The sequence below is a fragment of the Manis javanica genome, chromosome 2 (assembly GCF_040802235.1).
Source record: "Manis javanica isolate MJ-LG chromosome 2, MJ_LKY, whole genome shotgun sequence".
In the NCBI taxonomy this organism is placed as follows: domain Eukaryota; kingdom Metazoa; phylum Chordata; class Mammalia; order Pholidota; family Manidae; genus Manis; species Manis javanica.
In genome coordinates, this window is record NC_133157.1 from 105,144,103 (window position 1) to 105,169,590 (window position 25,488).

General features: G+C 45.8%; 1 protein-coding gene and 1 long non-coding RNA gene across 2 annotated transcripts; both read right to left on the reverse strand.

Moving 5' to 3' along the window:
* Positions 1–1,721: 1,721 nt before the first annotated feature.
* On the reverse strand, positions 1,722–24,867 carry LOC140847780 (uncharacterized). Its single transcript, XR_012127944.1, has 2 exons — positions 23,838–24,867; positions 1,722–3,635 (listed from the first exon to the last, which is right to left on the reverse strand). It is a non-coding gene; the product is annotated as an uncharacterized lncRNA (long non-coding RNA).
* Positions 6,677–15,686, reverse strand: LOC140847779 (endogenous retrovirus group FC1 Env polyprotein-like). Its single transcript, XM_073229034.1, has 2 exons — positions 15,412–15,686; positions 6,677–9,041 (listed from the first exon to the last, which is right to left on the reverse strand). The coding sequence occupies exon 2, from the start codon at positions 8,865–8,867 to the stop codon at positions 7,185–7,187; it is 1,683 nt and encodes a 560-aa protein (XP_073085135.1). The 5' UTR covers positions 8,868–9,041; positions 15,412–15,686; the 3' UTR covers positions 6,677–7,184.
* Positions 24,868–25,488: the final 621 nt, after the last annotated feature.

The following is a 25,488-nucleotide window of genomic DNA, read 5'->3' on the forward strand; positions in this document are numbered from 1 at the left end:
TATGATTAGTACACATGGTGTGTGATCATGGAGAAAACAGCGTAGCAGAGAGAAGGCAAATAGTGACTGTGATATCTTACTACACTGATGGGCGGTTACTGCAACGGGGTATAGGGGGAACACGATAATATGGGTGAATGTAATAACCACATTCTTTCATGTGAAACCTTCATAAGAGTGTGTATCAATAATACCTTAATAAAAAGAAGTGAGCTTCATAGCTTTCATCTCTATGAAATTACATGGAGAACCTCAGTTGCTTGTCAAGTGAAAGAAGCCGATCCTCAAACGCTACTTACTGTAGGATCCTAAATATGTAACATTCTGGAAAAGGCAAAATGCTCTCTCGCCTAGCTTCATGGAATAAATCCAGAAGATAACTCTGACTGCCTTGCTTAGGGTCCTACACCCATCCCTGGAACTGGCACATGCCCACTACCATGCATTTGGACAGGGCAGGAATGGGCATAGCTCATCTTCCTTTGGCAGCATGACTGGACCCCCCTGATTAGTGGAGGAAGGTGAGACCTCCAAAGGGGGGCTGTGGGGGGACAGAGGGGAGGGTGGTGGTATCTGGAGGAAAGGATGCTAGGCAGAGTAAGAAAATAACAGTGGCTGCATCCTCATCTGCAGTATGTATGTATTTAAAAGTTGTTTCTAAAAAGGAAAAGGACATTTGTCACTTTCCAGTTTATAAAATGGGGTATCTTTGGGAAGAAGGATTCACCAAGAGCCACAAAGTCAGTGGGAAACAAGGGTTGAGAAACAGAAAAGAAAAACAAACCAAGAAAGAACTTACGAAGGGGGCATTAATGGCCAAAAGATATGGCTTTCCCTACCATGCATGGGCAACATTAAATTTATACAATGTTATCTATGTAAGCTGGATAACTTTATTCTTTAATATGTTTATACACAAAGCCATAACTACGAGACCCAGCTCTAAGATGGGAGGGAGGGTCCTGTGTGCACTCCAAGAAAGGTACCGCTTTCTGATCAGATAAGGTTCTCGGCCTGCCTGGGGTGTAGACACCAGACCTAGATGTACACCAGCCATCTGACATGCATGAAGACAAACCCACACATTGAAGATCATAGAACAGAAGGAAGGTTCCTTCATGTAGTTTCTTGGCTTTGTAGCTCATTTCTTTTATATTTTTGTGACTGTGTCCCTAATGCCATTCTGGAAGCACCTTATCAGCCCTAGACTTTTTACCTCCAGACTTCTAGTATATGAGAAAAAAAACAAACCTTACCGTGGTCAAGCCACTGAGGTTAAGTTTCAATTACATCCAGCAGAACACCGATATCTTAAATGATAGAAATAGCTAACATTGCTTTTATCATTATCTATAGAAGTTACAAGTAAAACATTTGCATTAAAGACACAAAACCTTCTCACCACCAGTTGCCACCTAAACCCAACTGTGTGCATTTATGATGGCTGATCAGAGATGCGCTCTGTCTCTTTGGGAAGCTAGCTATCTGGCAAAAGAACTGAAACCAACATCTTGAGTGGATTAATAACATTCTCAACCAAATGGCTAAATGAGTTAAACTTCATTTCAGTTTCTGATTTTACAAAATTCTATGGAAAAGCATGGCTTTATTTTGAAAACCGGCACACTTACTTTATATGAACTCCTACTCTTTATTCTCATTTAATCCTTAGCATATTATCAGTGCACTTCTAACAGGAACAAGTAATAAAAACCATATCATTTCTCATTAACCTTTTATTGTTAATTTAGTTTTACAGTAAAGAAACAGAAAAGAAGTAGATCATTTTAAAAAATACCATAGCTGTCAATTTAAAACTGTAAATGCGCTTCCTGGTAAAACAAAGTAGTAACGCTATAGCCTATAATTACATTTTTACTTGTATATAAAAGAACTGTGTGCAAAGTGCTTTTCAGAGTGTAAATAACACTTTGGAATAGGATATAAATAGTTATCCCTAAGAGTTAGTTACCCCCAACTGCTTGTAATCAATCACAACTGCCTACATTCTTCATTTGCATTTTATTTATATACTAAGAGAAAAAACACAATTTTCTGATACCAGATACCTGATTTTTAAAAACCTCTGATCCACCAGGTCTGAACCTTATTTTTACATATAATTCACTCACTTGCTTCATTTTTTTTCCCTAAATAGAAGAAAGTTTTGAAAAGGCAAGGATTAGTAGTTCTCTTCAGACACATTTTAATCAAGAAAGGATTAAAAAAATGTTTTAATCAAGTTACACGACAGAAAAGAAATAAGGAAAAAGGAGCCTTGGGAGAAGCCAGTTGTATTCTTAAACTTTTTTTCATCAGGCAAACAAAGTACTGTGCTGGGGATGGATTACTTTCTCTTAGTGAAAATTTAGCATGAACACATAATGCTAAACCCAACATCATACATACCAAGTACGCTTAAAAATTATTTGCTACTAAGCCATTGAATCAGAGAAATATTTAAAGTACAAGGGACTTTTGGAAGGTATACAGGAAGAATAACTCCAAACAAAGCCTTCAAGGAGTGAAGTCACCATCTTCTTCATCTAAACGTGGAGGGTGGGGGAGAGACACTTGATCACCATTACTTGGGCACGCCTTACTCACATGGATGCATATGGCCTGCTAGCTTGCAAGACTCCCATATGCTGTGAAATAGATCATCTCAAATATCATACCAGAAGGAGAAACAGAGGCACTAGGAGGTTAAGAGTCCAGGCTGTGCAGTTTGCCAGTTGCAGAAAAGTGACTTTCACGTGTTTCCATTTTGACCTTTGTAAAAACAGTGTAAGTAAGTTTTCATTTTATATTTCAAAGCACCCTATGAAGCAGAAACAAGATATCCTCAGTTAAAAGAAAACGATTACAAAGGAATCAGTGTAAATGACTGAATAAAAATCTTTAATGAGCTGCAGGCTCAGAATACACTTTCAACCCATCCTTCATCATTTTCATCGATAGCTAACGTCTTTTCTATGAATCATTTGTAAAAAGAAAGCCTAGTACACAGGGCCCTATTTTGTAATGATGCTTGAGCACGCAAGTCAGAGCTGTGAATGGCCAAGAAAGATTGTAGGCAGCCCACAAAGGGGATGTGGAGACAGTTCCCTCTAGCAGCTTTCTACTCCTTGGCATGGTAATTCAGTAACTAAGATATAAAGTCCACTTAATCTCATTTGAAATTCACTCCTGGAATTTGCATTCGTTCTCATATTTAATTTAGAAAATTAAAAATACCCACTCACAAATCTGATCTCATGATCACAACTGTTCCCTGGAAAAGCAGCTTACATTTCGCTATGGTGGATAATCGGGTAAACATGTTACCAAACAATAATTAATAATTTAATGTCCTTCAAGTTAAAGGGTAGGGTCAATCTATGTATGCTACTTATAACCTAGTTGAGATTGATTATTCAAGTATCAGCAATATTAGTCCTTACAATGTTATCATTTGTGTACTTCAAAAAACATATATGTATACATGTACACAAATCAAGCTACTGGACAACAGAAAAAAATATAATCATCACAAGCTAACATTTTCTTGTGGGCTCCACAGTCCATTTCATCCCGAGGTCATCCAGGCCCAGCAGTCTTCTTGAGTTAAATATCATTTTCTTCAATTCAGTTTTCTTTAAAAAGAAAGTAAAAACCAATTTCCTGTAAATATAAGTGCAACCTGAATATGAAACACATGCATATCAAAACTTCTCTAGGTGATTAACATAATATTCAAATTCAAAACAAAACCAGGAAATTATGAATGGTCCTTATGAAATTACTTCATGTGACTTACAGCCCAATAAGAAAGATCCAACTGCAAGCACTGGTATTACCAAATAGTATTTAATAAATAGTTTAAATTACATTCCTCTTCCCATAGCTCTGAGAGATCCCCATCCTTTTCTAGTTGGCTTGATAGAATTCAGATTTGGGGAATTATTTCAAAATTTTATCAAAATGGGAAAGTTGTGAAAAAAACAGCTTAATAAAACTACGAAAGACTGACAGAGGTATAACCTAGACTATCCATACCATCAACAATATACTGTGTATCTGTCCCTCTCCAGCACTAAGCCAAGCACGCGGGACTTAAACATGCATGAGGCCAGCTCTCAGCCCCCGGAAGAGCTCTGAGTCTAGCTGAGGGTACCTGGAGGGGTAAGGACATATAACCTAACAACTCGGATATGTATAGTATGACAGTTCTAATGATGGCAGAGTGAATGATCTTTCAGGTATCAGAGAGGGTGGGCTTCTTGGCACAAGATACAATAATCACATGTGATCTGAGTCCTGGGAAAGGTCCCACAGCCATAGAAATCCCTATACCCGCCCCAGCACTTGGGGGCCCAAATGCCTGAAACTCACTATGGATTCAGTCCTCTCCTCTGCAGAAATGCTCTTAAGCAACCCCCTCCCTTGGCAGAAGTGACATCTTAAATAATCAGATCACTCCTTATCTTCTGTAGAAATCCTCTTCTGTACACATCCCTGGCAGGAGTGACATTTTAAGTCACCAATTTTCATATAACAGGAGATTCCCTCGAGACATGAAGAAAAAAGGCCCCTGGAGGAACAGAATTGTGGGCAGTGTTAAAGAGAACTCCCTGAGTGAGGTCTGGGCAGAAATGGTGGCTGGGCGGGGCCTGCACAGTTACACTTCCAAGAACCCATATGATGTGAATTACTCACAAGGTCCTTTGCAGATTTACAAAGCACAGAACCCCTCTCTCAACCCCTAATCTCCTATGTACTAGGGAAACCAATAGACATAAATCACTATCACTATCTTCAGAACTTCATTTTTCAGGCTCTTAATGAGATCTTCCTCTCCGTTTTTTTTTTTTTTTTTAAGTAACTTTTAAAATATAGGGTACGGTGTGGTAAGAGAAGGCAGGCTACCAAAAACAGATAAGGGAAGACTGAAACCCTGCCTTTATCCCTGCCAGCTGACCTCTACTCTGACGGCACTGCTGAGATGCTTCCTCCTCCTCAGAAGCCTGGGCATGACTTTTGGGGTCGGTATCATCTACCCTGGCTCCATGTGAAGACTGTTCCTCCAGCGAGCCTCCCACACCTACCCAGTCTTCATCCTGACCTCCCTACTGAGAGCACAGTGTCCCTGAGGAAACTACAGGGCAGCCGACAGATGAATCTGAGCAGACTGATACAGGAAAATGGTTAGAATCCTCCTTTCCTTCCAAGTAATGGTTTAAGAGTGGTCTTGGGCTAAACAGTCTACTTTCAGTATTTTACTTGTGGAAACTGGGGAGAGGGGGCACGACAGCAAGCTGCTCAGGCTCTGCATATGCACATACAGAAACAATGTGTTTCTGGCCCACTGCAGAGTGATAATCTGAGAAATCTTTTAAATTTATATTCTTCCACAATGGAAAAAAAAATCAAGGAGTGGATCTTAATGTTAGGGAGAGTTCGGTTCTGAGATGCAGGGAAGTCAGAGTACAAGGTGAGGAAGGACTTCATTACAGCAAGAGTGTTAAGGAATGACAGAATAGAATAATAAAGGAAGTTCAGCTTCTCAGCATGGGGCACAACCCCTGCTAACTCCTCAAGCCAGTGTCACCACCTGGCATCCAGAGTCCGCTTGGATCTGCACGGCATGGGAACTGAGTCCCTACCACCCCAGGCTTTGGGGGAGCCACAGAGCACTGGATGGAGTGAGATTATGTTCTATGTACTTCCTATAGGTAAAGAAGGGAGACTTTCCGGCAGGTTACTAAAGAGCGTGACTGTAAACTGCAGATCCCGGTCACCCAGGCGATGGTAATTTGCAAACCCAGGTCTGAGCTCTCAGCAGCCCCTCCCTACTTGTCTGAGATAAGGAGAGAGTGAAGGTTAAAGCCGAAATACGGAGGATTAGAATGACAAAGCAAATTAATAAACCACTTAACCACTGGCAAGGCACAGAGACAAGGCGTTTAAGTGAGAAGTTTATGTCAGGCAAAAAGGAGCACACTTGGAGAAAGGGGAGTGTGGGCTGCCCTAGAGAAGATTGGGAAAGGCCGCCCCTGAAAGGTTGGGAAAAGGTTAAGATTGAAAGGTTATGCACCTAGAAAGAGCAGGCGACCCCAGAGAGAGGAACGCCCCCTGAAAGGTTGAAAAGAGAGTTTAAAGTTAAAAAGTGCGGACGACCTCAGAGACAGGAGCACCCCGAAAGGTTTGGGGTTCTCCCTTTTAAGGATTCTTTAAGGAATGTGACTAAGGGCTGGGGGTGCAGACTTGTTAAGTGGTCTTTGAATATTTAAATTAAATTAACACGGGAACTTTACTGCTCTCATCTCTCTCTGGGTTACTGGCATCTTGGTCTGCGAGCATATCAAACAGACTGCTTGCCCAGCCCCCAAGAGGAAGTTAAGAGGAAGTTTTGCTAAAGAGGAAGTTAAGAATCTTACTTCTTAACTACTTCCTGGGTATTAAAATGCAATCTTATTTTTAAGATGGAATTCTTCCTGCCTTTTACTATGCTGTTTATGGCTTGGCCTGCATGCTCAACACAGTAAAGACATAGGCTATGCTGAGGTACCTTCCTTTATCTGGGGAACATTCAAACGTTCCAGGCTAAGTTACTCCTGGTTTTTGAGCTTTGATTGATTAACTCTGGGTCCTCTTGAAAGGAAAGGAGCGACACACAACAGCAATTTACCGGAGAGTTCCGCTTTATTAGGGAAAGGTGCTGGGATATATAGGATGGGGCATAGGGTGATTGTGGTGTTACTTCTACGGGGCTGGTGGCTGTTGGCTAGGTGCTGGGATTGGGAGGGGGGCGAGAGGTGATTGGGCTTCAGGTGGCGCCGGCGGGAACCGAGGACCCCGAAAAGAAGCCGGAAGTTCGCCATCTTACTGGTGGGGACCCTTCATTCCCCCCTTTCTCCTCTATGGGTTTGTGGGCGTTGCTTTCTTTCTGACTGCTTCCTGCTGAACAGGGGCGGAGAAGGGAGTGAGGGTTTGAGGATTGGGAGGAAAGGGTTGACAGGACTCCCCACAGTAAGGATGAGTAGATGTGGACTTCTTCAGGTTGGAAATCAATGAAGGTTCCCTGTAACCATAGGTTGAGGACCTGTTGATTCCAATGGTGCCAAGAGGATATGGGTGTCAGGAGCCAGGCGTCTGCGGCCATTGTTTCCAGGAACAGTTTCCAGCGGAGAGAGGGGTCCATCTCAGCATGTGGTGAGGAGGTCACGTGAGGGTGAGGGGTCTTCCGTGGCCAGAAGCTGGTAGTTCCTGAGTAAAAGCTGGTTGAAAGCTTGATTAGAGATTTTCCCGACTTGGGATTTGATGAACTTTATTATACAGGGTAAGAAGAGACAGACAAGAAGAATGACTATTATGGGGCCTGCAATGGGCCAGAGCCAGGTGAGGAGGGGGTTTGTTAGTATTGACGAGAATGGGTTGGAATTGGAAGCAGAGTGGAGGCTGGAGGCAAGGTCAGTGAGTTTGGTGATGTCAGTTTCTACAATGCCGGATTCGTTGATGTAATAGCAGCACTCTTCCTGGAGGAAGACGCAGGTGCCACCCTTCTCGGCTGTAAGCAGATCTAGGGCCCGCCGGTTTTGAAGGGTGACTTTAGCTAGCGAAGTGACTTGTCTTTGGAGAGAGGCTAGGGAATCGGCAGTGGATGCCAGGGCTCCCTCAAGTTTGGCGTCGAGATCTCTAACTGCCCATAGAGAGTGACCCAAGGCTCCTCCTGAAAACCCCACCCCAATGGCTGAGGTGATTAAAGAGATACCGACCATGATGGGAAGGAAAGCAGCCCTTTTTGTGCGCGAGTGCAAGGGAGGTTGGAGCTCAAGGAATTCTGCCATGCTGTAAAGTGTAAGCTGTGGGATTAGGGTGACGAGAATGCAGGGTGTATCGGAATTGAGAGGCAGTGAGTTGAAAAGGCTGCCATTACACCAAAAGAAGTGTCCCGGTTGTGTAAAAGTCTTGGAGCCGGAGGTAGGGGTGTAGATAGAGAGGCAGTGAAGTGCACTGGAGGGGGGTGGAGTTGGGCCTACACAGTGGTGGATGGTGAGATTATCTGGGTATTCTGGCTCCCATAGGGGTATGTCTGCCAGGGGACGGAGGGGTTGTCCTTCTGCATGGAAGGAGTAGTTGGAAATATTAAGGGGCACGGCGGCCAGCAGTGGGCGCTGTAGTGATGCGCACAAGAAACAATTGGCGGTGTTGAGGGTGTGGTTGAGAAAGATGGTGGTGTCTTGAATGAGCTGTAACCAAGAGTAGGAGGAATAAGATGAAGAGGCGCCGTCAAGAGTTTGGATAATGACCTTTTCGGAATGTCTGATATCTGATGCAACTTGAGAGATCTGGGAGCGAGAGGGAACATACTCTCGAGAGATATGAAGGGTACCGTGGGGGGTCGAGGACCCCTTGTAGTAAACTGAGGCTGTTACTCCAGCAGCCCATCGAGAGTCCCAGGGATCTGGGATTGATAAGGAGAATGAGCCGTTGGGATATTTCATGAAACGGTTGGAGGAGTAATACTGTGGGTACTGGAAGTCACCCATGTAGTGAATGGTGCAAGACCAGTAGGGGCATCCCCCGTAGGTGTCTGGCCATCGCCTGCAATAGGCTTGTCTTTGGTCATAGAGGAAGCAGAGGTAGGGAGAATAAAGGTAGCTGTAAATGAATACTTCAGTGGAGGGAGGAAAGTGGAGGTACAAAGGCTCAGAGCAGCCTTTCAGAGGGCAGTCTGATGTGGCAATGAGGGCAGTAACTTTTGTTTGATGCTGTGTGTAAGTCTGCTTGACTTTGAATCGCCATACAAAGGAGGATGGGGCGGCAGGGAAGACAATAGGAATGAGGGAAAAAAGCGAGAGAGCAGTAAAGGAGGAAAAAGTCATGATTCAGGTATGGATGGCAAAGGGGGTGCACGGGAGATGCGGAGCTTCAAGGGATCAGAGGGATGAGGCGTGGTAGAGTAGACAGCGTCTTGGGCTGTGTCCGAAGGACTCTGGATTGTGACTGATGGGTCTTGGGTGTCCAGAGAAGGTGAGTCTTGGGTATTTGGTTTCAACCTGGAGATATGAATCCAAGGGGTGACAGAGTTATCAGGCAGTGAGAGCTTGGCAGCCGAGGGGGTGCAGAGAATAACTGGGTGTGGACCTTCCCATTTCGGGGTGAGAGAGGGCTGATCCTGTGGTGGCTTATAAAACACTAGTTGGCCGGGCTGTAAGACAGGAGGATTTTGGGAGGCGGATGGATCAGGAAGGAGCCAATCTTGATATTTCCACAATTCAGTGCGGAGGAGAGAGAGTAGTGGAAGGGCTATATTGGGAGGAATTGGTCCTTTGTGGGAAGGGAGCCCCGGGGGTAGAATCGGGCGGCCGTACATGATCTCAAAGGGTGACAAGAAGGAAGGTTTTTTTGGGAGGGCTCGAATGCGGAGTAGAGCTAAGGGAAGTAAGCGAACCCAGTCAAGGTGTAGTTCTAGAGATAGTTTGGTCAGGATGTCTTTTAGAGTCCTATTGGCTCTTTCTACTTTTCCTGAAGCTTGTGGTCGATAAGGACAATGTAAATGCCAGGGGAGCGAGAGCGACTTGGAGAGGTTCTGGATAATTTGGGCAGTGAACTCAGGGCCGTTATCTGATTGGAGGGAAGTGGGCATCCCGAACCTAGGAAAGATCTGGGTGAGGAGGATAGAGGCAACTACGGATGCTCGTTTGTTAGTGGTGGGGAAAGCTTCAACCCATCCTGAAAATGTATCTACTAGCACGAGTAGGTATCTGGTACGTCGTACAGGGGGCATGTTAGTGAAGTCTATTTGCCAATCTGCAGCGGGGACATTACCCCTTGCTTGATGAGCCGGGAAGGGTCGGGCTTTGAGGGGGGTATTAGGGTTAGTGCGTTGGCAGATGGTGCACTTGCAGGTTATTTGGTTAAGTAGGGTTTTGTCTTCAGGAGAGAGAGGAAAAAAAGATTGTAAAAAATGGATTAAGGATTGGGGGCTGGGGTGGAACAGGTCATGTAAGAGGCGGAAGAGAGACTCTTTGTCCTGAGAGCAGAGGGCATCTTGTGATAAGGCTAAAACTGCAAGGGCAGACGGATTGTTGCCTGGTGCGTTTTCTGATAGGGCAACTGACCGGGCTACTCTGTCGGCCTTGTTGTTACCTCTTGCAATGGGGGAGTCATCTTTTTGATGTGATTTGCAGTGGACTATGCCTAGTCGGTGTGGGAGTTGTGAAGCCTCTAAAAGTTTAGTAATTAAGGCTGAATTAGTTATGGAATTCCCTTTTGTGGTGAGGAGGCCTCGTTCTTTCCATACTGCCGCGTGGGACAAGAGAATGTGGAATACGTACTTGGAGTCAGTGTACAATGTGAGAGACGTGTCCCGGGCCAGAGTGCAAGCTCTGGTGGCTGCAATGAGTTCAGCCTGCTGATTGGTTGTACCAGGGGGTAGGGCTCGTGCTTCAATGACATCTTCGAGGGAGACTACTGCATATCCTGAGTAGTGGATGCCCTCATGTTTAAAGGATGACCCATCAGTAAACCAGATGAGGTCGGAGTGTGAGAGGGCTCCTTCGGAGATCGTGGAGTGGCATGGAAGGAAGTTGTGAAGGGCTTCTAGGCAATCATGCGAGGGAGTATGAGGAGAGCAGGGTAGAGGAAGAAGAGTGGCCGGATTTAGGGGCGGGCAGGGGAGGAAAGAAATGTTTGGATTTTGGAGGAAAGAGGACAGTAAGGTGAGGAGTCTGGAGGGGGGGAGAGTCTGTAAACTTTTGTAGGTTAAGAGATCTTTTAGGTGATGTGGGGACAGAATGGTAAGTGGCGCTCCGAATGTTAGTTTATGAGCTTCTTTCTGCAAGAGCTGTCCAGCGGCTAATGCCCGTAGGCAGGGGGCCCATCCCCGAACTGTGGGGTCTAATTGCTTGGAGAGATAAGCTACTGGGGCAAAGGATGGGCCATAATATTGGCCTAGGACTCTTAGAGCTTGACTGGACCTCTCATGAATGTATAATGAGAAGGGTTTTGACAAATCAGGGAGATGGAGAGCTGGAGCTTTTACAAGGGCTTGACGGAGCTTAATGAAGGAGTGTCGGGGTGAGGATGATAATGGTTCTTCAGGGGGGCCCTTGCTGAGGTCGTATAGGGGTCTTGCCAACAGGGAGAAGTTAGGGATCCACGCTCTAAAATACCCAGCCAAGCCTAGAAAGGAAAGGATTTCTGTCTTGGTTTTGGGAACGGGCAGGTCAGAGAGGAGTCGTTTTCTGTCTAAGGTAATGGACTTTCTTTGCTGAGACAGAAGGAATCCAAGGTAAGTGACAGAGGGGAAGAGATTTGAGCTTTGGCAGGGGATACTCGGTAACCTCTGGAAGCTAGAAGGTTAAGTAGAGACGCAGTGTCAAGTTGAGACTGTTCCCACGAGGGACTGCAGAGCAGAAGATCATCTACATATTGTAATAAAGTGGACTCGGGGTGATCATGGTGAAACTGTTTGAGGTCTTGAGCTAGGACTTGTCCAAAAATATGGGGACTATCTCGGAAGCCTTGTGGTAAAACTGTCCAAGTAAGCTGAACAGAATGTCTGGTGTATGGGTCCGTCCAGGTGAAGGCAAAAAAATCTTGGGAGGAGGGGTCTAGGGGAATAGAAAAAAATGCGTCCTTGAGATCTAGGACTGAGAAGTGGGATGCAGAAGCAGGGATCTGCGATAAAAGGGTGTATGGATTTGGAACTAAGGGATGGATAGGGACAACGGCTATGTTGATGAGGCGAAGGTCTTGGACAAGGCGGAAAGATCCGTTGTTTTTTTTAACAGCTAATATGGGGGTATTAAATGGGGAGTGAGTGGGTCTGAGGTAGTTTTTGTTTAAGAGATCTTGAATGATGGGTTGGAGGCCTATGAGGGCTGAAGTGGTTAGGGGGTATTGGGCCTGACAGATATACTGAGAGGGGTCACGTAATTTGATAGAGGCAGGGGGACATAGGGCCATGGAGGGGCTTGTAATGTCCCAAACTTTGGGATTTACAGGGTGTATAAGGGCAGAACTGGAGCTTTCATTGGGTAGAGGGGGGCTGTCGGCTATGAGGGCCATCAGAAAGGGAGTACTGGGGGCTGTGGGATTGGATATAGTTATGGAAACGTGGAGGAGGGAAAGGATGTCCCGTCCTAGTAAGGGGATGGGACACTGGGGCATAACTAGGAAGGAGTGGGAGAAAGGTATGGGACTGTCTAGGATTGTGCATAAAAGGGGGGGGGGTTTTAATGGGAAAATCTGTTTACCTCCTACCCTGACTATAGGAGTAATGGCTGGCGTGGTAGGGCCCCGGTATTCTCGCAAGACTGAGAAGGTGGCTCCTGTATCTAGGAGGAAGGAGATGGGGCGACCGTCTACTGTTAAAGTAACCCTGGGCTCCTGTTTGGTGATGGAAATGGTCGGGCGAGAAGCCCCCGGGCCCCGTCAATCTTCTTCTGCCAGCCCCACTACGGTGGGCTTAGGATGGGGGTTGTTCGTCCAGCCTCCCCTTCGGGTGGTTGGGCAATCAGACCCCCAGTGGCCCTTTTTGTGGCATCTGGGGCATGGGGTGGTAGGAGATCTGGGGGAGGGGCACGCCCTTGACCAATGTCCCTCTTTTCCGCACTTGAAACAAGCTCCTTGGGGGGGCTTGTCTGTAGAGGGGCGCCCAGGTTGTGGTTTTATCAGCTGGGCCAACATCTGGAAATTGGCCTGATCAGCTTTTTGTTTACGGCGTTCTTTCTCCTCCTCCCGGTTATGGAAGACTTTAAAGGCCACTGTTAGGATCTCAGTCTGTGGGGTAGCGGGGCCCTGTTCTAACTTTTTGAGTTTAGCTTTAATGTCGGGGTAGCTTTGAGCTAGGAAGTATGTCATAAGGACCTGTCTTCCTTCAGGTGTTTCTGGGTCCAGGCTGGTATACTGTAATAGGGCTTGAGTGAGTCTATCTAAGAACTCGGAGGGGGTTTCATCTCTCTTTTGAATTATGTCTTGGAGCTTTTGAAAATTGACTACTTTACGAGCTGCCTTTTTTAGACCTGCTATTAAGCAGGAGGCAAAAATATCTCGAGAGTGGAGACCCACAGCGGTGTTATAATCCCAGTGTGGGTCTTGTTCGGGGACAGCAGTGGGACCAGGGGGACAGGTGGGGTCAGTCCTGTGGGTTTCGGTAGCATGCATTTGGGCGAAGTCCCAAGCTCGTCTACGCTCCTCAGGGAGGAGAGTATTGGCCAGGAGCATGAAGATGTCATGATGCGTGAGGCTGTAAGACTGGAGGGTCCATTGAAACTCCCTGATGTAGGTCGTGGGATCAGTGGAAAAGGAACCTAGGCGTTTCTCTAGTTGGGCTAAATCTCCTAAGGAGAAGGGGACGTGAACACGCAAGATGCCTTCGGATCCTGCTACTTCCCGGAGCGGGGCGATAATTTTGGGAGGCCCTCGGGACCGAGTCTGAGGGGGACTGAAGGGTTCTGGCTCAGTCTGTGCAGGGGAAACAGGTAATGGGGGCAAAGCCGCGATAATTTTGGGAGGCTCTCGGGACCGAATCTGAGGGGGCAAAAATGGACGAGGCTCTTGGAACTTAGTTAGAGGGGGGCTGAAAGGCTCAGGCTTGATTTGCGGGAGGGGGGAAGGTGAGGGGGACAGAGGAGGAGGTGGTGAGGTGCAGGAGGAGATGGTGGAGGAGGGGGAAGGGAGAGGATGGGAGGTTTCTGCGGGGGTGGAGGCGGCGGCGGCGATAGAGGAAGGGGGAGGGGCTGTTGTAGGAGAAGAAGGGGAAGGGAGAGGATGGGAAGCTTCTGCCGCGGGGAAAGCAGCAGCGGTGGCGGCGGTAGAGGAAGGGGGAGAGGCTGTTGTAGAAAGAGAAGGGGAAGGGAGAGGATGGGAAGCTTCTGCCGCGGGGAAAGCGGCAGCGGTGGCGGCGGTAGAGGAAGGGGGAGAGGCTGTTGTAGAAGGAGAAGGGGAAGGGAGAGGATGGGAAGCTTCTGCTGCGGGGGAAGCGGCAGCGGTGGCGGCGGTAGAGGAAGGGGGGGTGCTGTTGTAGGAGAAGAAGGGGAAGGGAGAGGACGGGAGGCTTCTGCCATGGGGAAAGAGGCGGCAGTGGCGGCGGAGGGTGGAGGGGTTGTAGGAGGGGGAGGGGCTGAAGGGGGAAGTCTGTATGGCGGAGGCTCGTCGGCCGGGTCAAAGGTAATTGAAGAGGGACTGGGAGTGTGTGGAGGGGAGGGAGACGGCTTGCAGGCTAGGAGAACTTGGGGCGGGGAGCAGGTGGTGCAGAGGCTGGGATTTTGAGCTAGGAGGCGAAAAGCTTCGATATAGGGAATCTCCTTCCATTTTTTCAGGCGCTGGCAGTAGTTAAAGAGATTGCGAGTGATGTTAGGATCAAGAGTTCCCCCTGCGGGCCATTGGTTGTTATTGTCTAGGGGGTATGTCGGCCAATCTTGGGAGCAATATTTACGGAGAAGTTTTGGTTTTATATCAGGCGTCAGGGAGAGGGTAGCCAGATGCTTAAGCAGGCATTCAAGAGGTGAACTTTCAGGGAGGGATGAGGAGGCTCCCATGGCTAAAGGACAGAGAAGGAGACAAACAGGGGAAGACGAACGGAGATCCTCAGACTGGAGGCAGACCACAAGGAGACAAAATGGCTAAAGGACAGAGAAGGAGACAAACAGGGGAAGACGAACGGGGATCCTCGGACTGGAGGCAGACCACAAGGAGACAAAGGGCGTCCCCGATGATCCTTGGTGGTCTGCGGAAACTCGTATACGAGTCGGAATTTCTTGGGAAGTGTGGGTCGTCACCCAAACTTCCCTAAGAAGGCAGAGTGCCGGAGTCACGAGGTACCTAGCGCTAGGCGTTTTCGGCGGGCCGAACAGGTTTCGGCGGACGGAACAGAAGGAGGAGGGAGCGGGAAAAGGAGCGTTCTCATCCGCAAAGGAGTCACCTCATTTATGGCTGTTGGGGGGGGGGGCTGAGAGTCTGCTGCAGCTGTGAAGGCCTGAGGTGGGGGTTTATGGCTTTTGGAGGAGGGGCCTGAGGGTCCGCTGCAGCCGTGAGGGCCTGAGGCAGGGATTTATGGCTGTCGGGGGAGGGGCCTGAGGGTCCGCCGCAGCCGTGAAGGCCTGAGGCGGGGAGCGTTCCCTCCTCGTCCCCGAGCGTCAGGGCCTTGCCGGACAATCACGGTCAATGGCACTGCGATAGCTCAGGGAAGAGTGGCCCACCCCGGGGAAGTTTTGCTTAAAAAGTCTCAGCTGAGGTGGGGGTTTATGGCTTTTGGAGGAGGGGCCTGAGGGTCCGCCGCAGCCGTGAAGGCCTGAGGCGGGGAGCGTTCCCTCCTCGTCCCCGAGCGTCAGGGCCTTGCCGGACGATCACGGTCAATGGCACTGCGATAGCTCAGGGAAGAGTGGCCCACCCCGGGGGGGGGGGGGGGGGGGGACTTACCTAAAGGCCAGAGAGGAGTGGTGAGTGTGATGAGCCAGCGCCGGAAAAAGAGGACGAGGGCAAGCTGCTGCTGGTGTTGGGGGAAGACGGGGCCCAGTTGGGGTGTCCCGTCTCCCGGGTTTCGGCACCAATGAAAGGAAAGGAGCGACACACAACAGCAATTTACCGGAGAGTTCCGCTTTATTAGGGAAAGGTGCTGGGATATATAGGATGGGGCATAGGGTGATTGTGGTGTTACTTCTACGGGGCTGGTGGCTGTTGGCTAGGTGCTGGGATTGGGAGGGGGGCGAGAGGTGATTGGGCTTCAGGTGGCGCCGGCGGGAACCGAGGACCCCGAAAAGAAGCCGGAAGTTCGCCATCTTACTGGTGGGGACCCTTCACCTCTGAGTGGACTTTCCTGGTCTTCTTCTCTTCCCACTCCGCTCATATTTATTTTCCTGCCTAACATTAAGAATGACATTTAATATTAAAAAAGAAGAAAAAATATTTTTAAAAGCTTATCACGAATAGATAGCCACTTATTTTACATACATATAGGTCTACTGCTGCATGTCTGTGTCAGATGCATATCAGTTGGACGAAATGAAAGTTTTTCCCACGTCCTGTGGTACTTCAGTTTGCCATCCTGCAAACGTGGGCATTCAGCCCTACAGTCAGCACACATTTACTGAAAGCCTGCTACACGCCAGACACCCCCCATTAGCCTTGAGATGCATGGTGGTCCCTGTTGTGTGGAGGGCACACACTCTCCTGCCCACATTTTGCCTATCCTCATTGGGTTTCAAGGTGTTTCTCTTCCTCTTTAACAGAGCCTGACTTCTCCAAACCATGCACGCTGCTCTCGGTTTCATTACTGCATCTGTCACGTTAAAAATTGGAAGATGCCTAAATCCCCCTCAAGGCTAAAACTTATTCCCATATCAAATATGGCTCTATCTCCAAGCCCAGTTAATCTGTTACATATATAAGCAAATAGTACTTTAAAAACGATGTCTCATCAAAAGGCAGTTGCACGGTGCTATAAAATTTCCAGTTTGGAAGGACTAAACACTTAACACAGGTGAAAAACCTTATAAAGATTCAGTAATAATAAAGTAGAAAGTTAAAAATAGGACAGTGTTTCTCCATTCAGAGACATTGGTAACAACTCAAAGGGATACTTAGGAGAAATGGTGTAGGTATCCACTAGTAAGGAAAATTTTTAAAAATTAGTTCTACAAAAACAGTAATTTTCAGTGACCACTGAAGCAAAGTATAGTGTGATTTTTCAGTCTTTAATAAATTATGTGGCAAGCTGCTTCATACTTAAGCATAAAATAAATTATTGACCCAAGTTTTAGGGTTTTTTGACCTATACTAAGTTTCTCTACTTCTCAATCCTAAACTTCCTACACAGAAAACATGAAAAGGAACTTTGAAATGGATTGCAAAATAATGTAAACACCTACCTTTAGTGCCGCTGTTCCCCCTGCTGCTTAAATCTAACATTACCACATACTGAACAAGGTTTCGGTTCTTTCTCCTGTTATTAGGGAAACTGGAATTTAAAACACTATACAACACTAAACCCAATCATCACATCAGAAATGACACATACTCAAGTGGGTTAGAAAGGAGGTAAATAAAACTGAAAGCAACTGATGCTTCAGAAATCTTACTAAAGTTGTTTCAAGCAGGCAGGTTATTCCAACAGCATTAATGCGCCAGAAAACTTACTGAGCTCATTTATGATTGTAAACCAAACTGTCTTCTAAGCAGAGCTGAAACGATTAACTTGATGTCCCCTGCATATCAGTCTCTCTGCGCTAACATCCCAGACTGGAGCACTTACCCTGTGTGCTGCTTACCTCTTTTATGCAAGACAAGAGTAAAGGTTCAGTGTTTGCTTTTGTTATCAAGTCCAAGCACTTAGAAACATGGGTTCTTTGGTAGAAAAACAACATACCCGCTGATAGAATCCAGACCTGAGAACCGCCTTCTGAATAAGCCCACCCACCATTCAGAGAGACCTAGGTGTCATCATCTTACCTAGGCTACAAGCATCCTCCAGGGGACACATCAGCAAGCCACAAGCCCACTTTTCCCCTGACCCCTCCCCTCAAAGAGCCCACCAAAGCCCTGGCCATAAAAAGCCTCTTGACCTGTTAGAGACCCTCTCTTTCCTTTGTTCTGCTGGCCAGGACAGAGGGGTCCCTCTCGGGTTCAGCAGTAAACCTGCTTGGACTGTTTAGGTCCATCCCCTCTCTTCTTTCAAGTGGAGCCCATACCTTTGAGCGGGAAGCCGAGGGCAGGGGCTGTTTTGCAGCCTAGGAAGCAGCTCGTCCCCGTCTAACACCTAGATCCTGAGAGCCTCCTGGGTCTTGCCCCGTTTCCCTTCCCTCCCTCACCCAACACCCCCTTGCGACCTCCACTCCAGGGACCATCTTGCCAGACCTCAATGTACACATCCATCACCAGCTATTAATCCATCGCAGTTCACAGGAGAGTAAGATTTTGGCCTCTCATCGGCTTTCTCTTGGCACCAAGAGAAAGTTGGACCGGGTCCCCTTTCCTTTATCTTTTCCCTTCCTCTCTGTTCTCAGGTTGAGAACACCACAAGGGGACCACCTGCACTCTGACTGGGGGGACGCTTCCCTTCGGGGTGCAGGACAACCTGCCTCCATCAGCCTCTGGGTTGGGGAACTGATCGCAGGGAGACGTCCTGGTGGTGTGCTTCCCAAACCCCAGCCACCCTTTCTCACCCTCCCACAACGGGCGATTCTCTCTCAAAGACATCGGGAGACACCCCCTCAGCTATCTCCTCCGTAATCTTTCCCAATTGGGATAAAAGGAGACACTAAAAAAATTTGGTCTTTCACTATATTTCCCTGTGGCCTCAATATAAAGTTAATAATGGGTCACACTGGCCAGCTGAGGGCAATTTCTATTTCCAAATTCCCCGAGATCTTGAGAACTTTCTCCAGAGGACTGCAAATGGTCAGAGGTTCCCTAAATCGAAGCCTTCCCCCTCCCTAAGCAACCTTCCTTTTGTTTCTTCTCTTTTCTTCTCACATGTGCCTGCCTCAGCCCAGGCACCTTCCCTAACTAGTCTCCCCAGGCGCCTTAACTTCCTATTGTCCCCTGATCTCCAGGAGGCTTGCCTGACCAAAACACTCCCTATGCCTTTTGCTGACTCTAAGAACTCAGCTGAGAGCCAAACTAAACCCTCCGAAGTTCTCCTCAGCGAACAAAAATCCCCTACCCCGACCCTGACAACACTGCGCCCTTACCTCCCCTCTTCCCTCCTCTGTTACCCTCCACCTTATCCTCTTTCTCCCCAACAGACTCAGCAAAATCCAAATCCCTCCCCACCGTCGGCCTCCCCTGAACACCCTCCCCGCACCCTCCTTTCTGCCTGTGCTTCTGCCTCTTTTCCTCTGAACACCCCTCCCCCTCGTCTCCGATGATGTCTGCCAGCACGTGTGCCTCTTCTAACCCAACCCCTCTCGGAATCCCCCGCCCCAGCCGCACACACGCTCTTGCCCTCTCGCTTCCCACCCAATACCTCCCCAGACCGCCCTCGCCCTATCCTACCCCTGTGTGAGGTGGCAGCCACTGAAAGGCCTGTTTGTGTTCATGTCTCCTTTTCAATTAATGATCTGGAGCGTATTGAACAAAAGATGGGGTCCTCAGAAAACCCTGATGAATTCAACTATGACCGTCTCAGGGAAACTACCCAGGGAGCAGATGAAAACCCAGCCCTCTTTATAAACGCCTTTCAGAAGTACACCAGCCCTAATTCCCCTGAGGGCCTTATTCTCCTACACCTCCACTTCATTTCCCAGTCTTACCCAGATATTCATAAAAAGCTCAAAAAATTAGAAAATGGACCCTAGAAACAGCTTGTAGGCCTTGCCTTTAAAGTTTTCAACAACTGGGATAAGGAATGAAAAACTCAGAAAGAAAAACAGGCTAAAGCCAAATATCAGATTCTGGCCTCCCTAATTTGACCTCCCACTGACAAGCCTGCAAAAGGCTGCACATCCCACACCCGCCTAGCAGCTGTTTCGCTGTGGCAGTCAGGGCCGCTGGGCAAGAGCTTGCCCTAATGCCAGGCCTCCTACAAAGCCGTGTGTCCACACAGTGGGGTCACTGGAGAGTGAATTGCCCTCTAGGGAAGTCAACCCCTCCCTTGGGTTCTCTCCCCTCCAGGTGACCAGACACATCTAGAGAGGACCTGGCAGCACTCCAGGCCTTGTCTTCAGAGACCGATTGACACGGCCCAGATCCCAAGGCCCCCCAACACCAGCGGATCCATAGGTAACAATGGTGGTGGCAGGAAGTCAGGTTCTTTCCTGGTCGACACAGGAGCCTCCTCCCTGTGCTTACTGAATATTTCGGACCTTTTATCCCTTCCTTTATCTTGGTTGCTGGAAAGAAAGGCTTAATAGAAACACCAGCCCAAACCCCTCCTTTACACTGTTTCTTAGGCCATATTACTTTCCCTCACTCGTTTCTGGCAATCCCCCACTGCCCCACCCTCCTTCTGGGAAGAGAGATCCTCCACCGCATGGGGGCAGGGCAGGCGGCCTTGACTGATATCCTCCCAGAGGGAAGCTGCTATCCTGGGACAGGACCAGAGCAGTAAATTTCTTACGTTAATTTTGCAGAATTACCCAGAGGACTGATAAGATACTTTTCTACCCCCAGATGATACTGCTAAAATTTTAATTGATTTAAAGACAACGCCTGTAACAGTTGGGCATTGCAAAACTTCCAGAAATTCACTTCCAGAAATTCTGATAGAAGTTACTCAGCATGTATGCTAATTTCTAAGTCTTTTGTCATTTATAGTTTCTGCTTTACTCCTGAACTACTAAAGAACTAGATTCAAGCAGAGCAAAACTTACTTACATAAAATTTAATAAACTGAGGAAGATAATTTTAATTTTTGTGCAAATGTTGCTAATCTCTTAGAAAAACAAGTATCTGTTTCAACCTTTTTCTCTTAAGCTACTTTACAACAATTCAGTAAATTATACCTTTAAAGCAGAATTGAAACATTTATCTTTCTACCTGATCCCTCCAGAATTTAAAAACTTTCAGTGACTACTTTAATATTTTATGGCAATATTTTTATTTGCATAAGTTCAGTAAGAATCTGCTCTCCTTGTGACAGGACCAATTGAAAACGCTGGTTATATTACCAAGTCTTTGACTAGAATGTCATGTTTAAGATACATGCATAGACTCAGATATGAACAGACAGCTTTAAGGAACAAAGATTGAATTTATGGAGCCAGCAAAGCCCCTTGGAAGACCTTGCCTGGTACCTTGCTTACAGGGTTCCCAGCAGCCTTAACCAGGTGTGTAAGGAAGGTCACTTCCTGCCAGGTGCAGGAACCTCAGAATATGTTGGGAACCTCGAGAAGAGAGGAATTCACCCAAATCTACAGGTACTACAGGCAAAACCTGATTGCAAGTCTGGCTTGGCTTTCTGGGCTTTGGAGGCCTTTAAAAGCTCAGTCTGAAATTCCTTTATGAAAGTTCTAGCAAAGCACATTTAAAAGAGCCTATGCCATTCCATGGCTGTTCTTGCTGCACTTATGAAAATAATCAGGACAACTGTTTTAAAGCTCAACTTATTTTATATTAGTAAAAATTAAGGTAATTTTAGAGAGAAAGAGGAGTTGTGTTTCAATAGTGTAGCCTTATCACTATTGGATTCTAATACTGTTCATTGTAAAATAGACTAGATCCTGGATTCTAGTGTCCTCAGAGTATCTGGCTATGACTCCAAATGTTTCAGTTTTCTCCCACCATTTCAATTAAGAGTTTTACTATTTCTAGTCCTCATATTCAAACATTCATTCTTGATCTCCTTGTCAAGTTTGTTTCCTCCAGAACAAAAATTCAACTCCAGATATTGATCAGATGAGGATTTCAATCCACCCCAATGCTGATGAAGAAGCTCAACAGCTCTGTGACCCCTCCTCTCCCTGACAGACAGCAAGGAACTGCTGGACCCACAGGCAGGGACAACGCCCCTACTCAGAAGGAAGCTGTTACAGAAGAGTGACCCGACACCCACTTTTCCTGGAGAGATTTCAAGGGTCCACATTCCTTGAGGGGTGAATGAGGTGGGGCAGAGACAAGGGACAAGCATCATGATTAACATTTACCACCTATGATGAAAAATACTGAGATATAAACAGTATAGTAAGAACAGGAGCAACTTCATCTTAAGGCTAAGATTCCATTTTAAAAAGCAGAGAATTGAAAAGTAAGATTCCTAGCATATTCTCTGGTAGTCAGACAATAGCCCAACAGCCTATCTTAAGGTAGAGCAGGCAGTCTTAACTGATATGTCCCCACTTCTTTGGCCAAGCAGAGTACAAAATGACCTCGAATCTCAACCTTGCCCCTAGCTGCCTGCTCCAGTATGTTGATGACCTCTTGCTTTGCAGCCCCTCAAAAAAACGATTCTCTATCCCACACTATCTCCCTCCTTAGACTCCTGGGGAAAAAGCGGTGGTGTGTCTCAGAACACAAAGTTCAGGTAACAGAGCAAAAGGTTGCTTACCTTGGTCTTGACCTCACCCCAACCACTCGCTGCATTACCCACCTTTCAAAAACAAGCTATTAATAATCTCCCATTCCGCACCACAAAGCAAGAGCTTCTTTCCTTCCTAGGGTTTCTTAGCTATTTTAGATTCTGGATCCAAAATTTCTCACTCATTGCAAAACCCCCTTATGAGGCCTCCCACAGGGATCCCCAAGAAAGGGTGCCAGAGACAGACTTAATTCCTGCTTCTTTCTGGGCCCTTAAGTGAGCACTCCTCAAAGCACCTGTTTTGACTCTACCTAACCCTGAGAAACCTTTCTTTTCAGCAAAAAGGGACAAGCGTTAGGGCTACTCACACAATCAGCTGGAGACTCCCTCCAGCCTGTTGCCTATTTTTGTCCAAACAACTCAACCTTGTGAAAAAGTCTGGCCCCTCTGTTTACAGGTCCTAGCATCAGCTGCACTCCTTATCCCCGAAGCCCAAAAATTGCTCTCCACCAGCCCTATAGGTACCCTCCTCAACACAACTTCTCTTACCTTCTCAGTCACTGGGCTCTAATCTTTCTCTCCCCGGCCTGAGTCCAAGTCTTACACTCTCAGCTTCTACAACCCTCACCTTCTACCTCTCCTGGCCCCATTCACCTTTATCCCCCTCTTCCTTCTTTTCCTTCCCTGCTTAAGTAAGCTATTCCAAAGATTTTTACAGGATCAAGGCAACCATCTCCTGGGCAACTACTTGAGAACACCTCCAAATGGCTTTTCTGCTTCAAAATATCAGAAAACCCCCTTCATTACCCCCTCTCAGCAGGAAGTAGCCAAGAAAAGAACAATGACCCATCTCCATACACCCTTTTAGAGCCAGGAATGATAGAATCTGGACCTGAGGACTGCCTTTTGAATAAGCCCACCCACCATCTCACAGACACATAGCTGTCATCTTCCCTAGGCTATAAGCATCCTCCAGAGGACACGTCAGCAAGCCACAAGCCCACCTTTCCCCTGACCCCTCCCCTCAAAGAGCCCACCAAAATCCCTGCCATAAAAAGCCTCTTGACCTGTTAGAGACCATCTTTTTCTTTTGTCCTGTTAGAGACCATCTTTTTCTTTTGTTCTGCTGGCCAGGACAGACGGGGCCCTCTCAGGTTCAGCAATAAGTCGTCCTGGACTGTTGAGTTCCCATCCCCTCCCTTCTTTTACCAGTAATTATTTGAACTTGTAGATTTTTTAAAAATGTGTTTCTACTGCCCACATTTAAGAGAGCACTTAAAATCTTATCAAACACCCTATTTCCTTTCCCTATGTGTTGTTACTACTGGGAAATGGTGACAAACACCAAGAACACAATCAATGAGGCCAGCAATGAGGTAAATAATTGTCTATCTGGCCATCTATGGACAATAATTCAGTTTACATCATGTCTACTGTCAGAATTCTCTTGAACCCATGAGTAAGGGTCTCAGGTTACTCCAGTGTAGAATATCTCAGAGCACTTTCAAGGATCCCAAACTATTATCTTCAGGCCTAAATTAACTCCTGGCATCCCAAATTGGAATTTTTACCCTCAAATTATAATAATCTCTACTTCTAGAGACAGTCAACCATGAAACTCAAGCCTATAATCCTCATCGTGTTGTTGCCTTAATCAAAGATGTACAAATTCATCAGAAGCTTTCAAGTGAAATTTTGATTAAGTGTAATAAGTACCTAGAAATTCACCAGATATCATTTCCAAGGTAGTTTCAGTCTCAGGCTCAGTACAGAACGTTCAGTATGACAATATGGTTATAAAATGTACCTATCCACTGCTACTGAGAGCTCTGTCTACCATAGATGATAAGAGTTTACATACCATTTTGAATTATGAAAGTATAGTATTTATTACCTTCTTCTTCTTTGATAATATAAATGCACCAACCACTGGGCAATAAAAGGCCAGAGGATAGCAAAAGTTAATGCACCGGGAGACATCTCAAAGGGCCACCAAGATGGTCTCTGAGAAAACAAAATAAGCTAGTCACCAAGTTATTACATACTGCATGTATAAATTTAAAAACATACCTAATTCATAATTTTGAAAATATGTTACTAATAACAAGTCTCACTCCTACTAGAGGAAGGACACTCTGTATTTCAGAGAGTAATTCAGTAAGTAGACTTTCAGGAGTACTTCAGACTTAAACACAAAAACAAATATATTTTTAACTTTGCAGTTGTAAATGGTAGGTCATTCAGAATACTTTAAGGACTCTAAGTAATCTAAATTTATTGTATCTTATTTGAAACCCTAGGACTCAGATTTAAGAAAAGAATTGCTTACCTGTGAGGGAGGCTGATTACTAGTCTGTAATGTTGATGATTTTGCCTATACAATCATCAAATGATTGTATGATTGCCTATACAAATCATACAAATACAAATGAAAGTGATTTAGCTTTGACAAAATGAAAGAAAAAGTGATTTTTCTCTTTCCTGTTCTGTTAAAAGATTTTTAATTATGAAATATTAGTTTATTGTTTTTCTGTTATGATTACCACAAAACCTGTACTGACCAAATGACAAGATCCCCAAAATTGTCAGCCAAATAAACATTTTTGACAGATTATAGTTTTATAGTCCAAATTATATAAATAAAATGAAACCTCAAATTAACCTTAACTATTCTTTTATATTCTTATTAAATTATCTAATTAACTTTATTAGCTTTAAAATTTTCAAACAAGCTACCACTTTACAAATGCATTTGAGAATTGCAGCCTTGATTATTAATTAAAATTATGAATATGTAAATAATATCCAAGACCTGTTTTGGAAATTCATTCCATTAAAGCAGAAGTGTATGACAAATATGAGAAATGAATTGTTAGTGTTACCAGTTTTGTTTTTTAATTTTTTTCCAGCTTTATTGAGTTATAACTGACAAATAAAATTGTTTATATTTGAAGTGTACAATGTGATGATTTGATATATGGTTGCACTGTGAAATGTGTACCATTACCAAGTTAATTAACACACCCCTCACGGCACATAATTGAGGTTGGGGTGAGTGGGGAAGTACGGTAGGTTATTTGACGATGAGTATTTACTAAGCAGAAAGATTTTGCGCTAATTTAGGACACTTATTCCAATTTGGCTCATCCCAAACACAAGTTTCCTTAGACTAGACGTTAGAAACTTATTACTCCAGGTTGTCCATATAAATTAGAGAAATGATATGAAGATTAATGAGGTCATTCATTCATTCAACAAATATTTTCCTGAGTGTTTATTATGTACCAGTTATTAGTCTAGGCATTAGAGATACAACAGGGGGCAAAATGACAAAAATTGATGCTCTGAAGTATCTTATAGTCTAAAGGAGGGACACAGATAATAACACCACCAAAAAAATACAGTAAAATATACAATATCTCAGGGAGTGATAAAGGCCATAAAGATAAATAAAATTGGTAAAAGAGATGAAACATGTTAGAGGATGGGAGTCTTGCAAGCAATTAAACAGTGTCAGGAGAGGCAAATGAAAATTCCCAAGACCC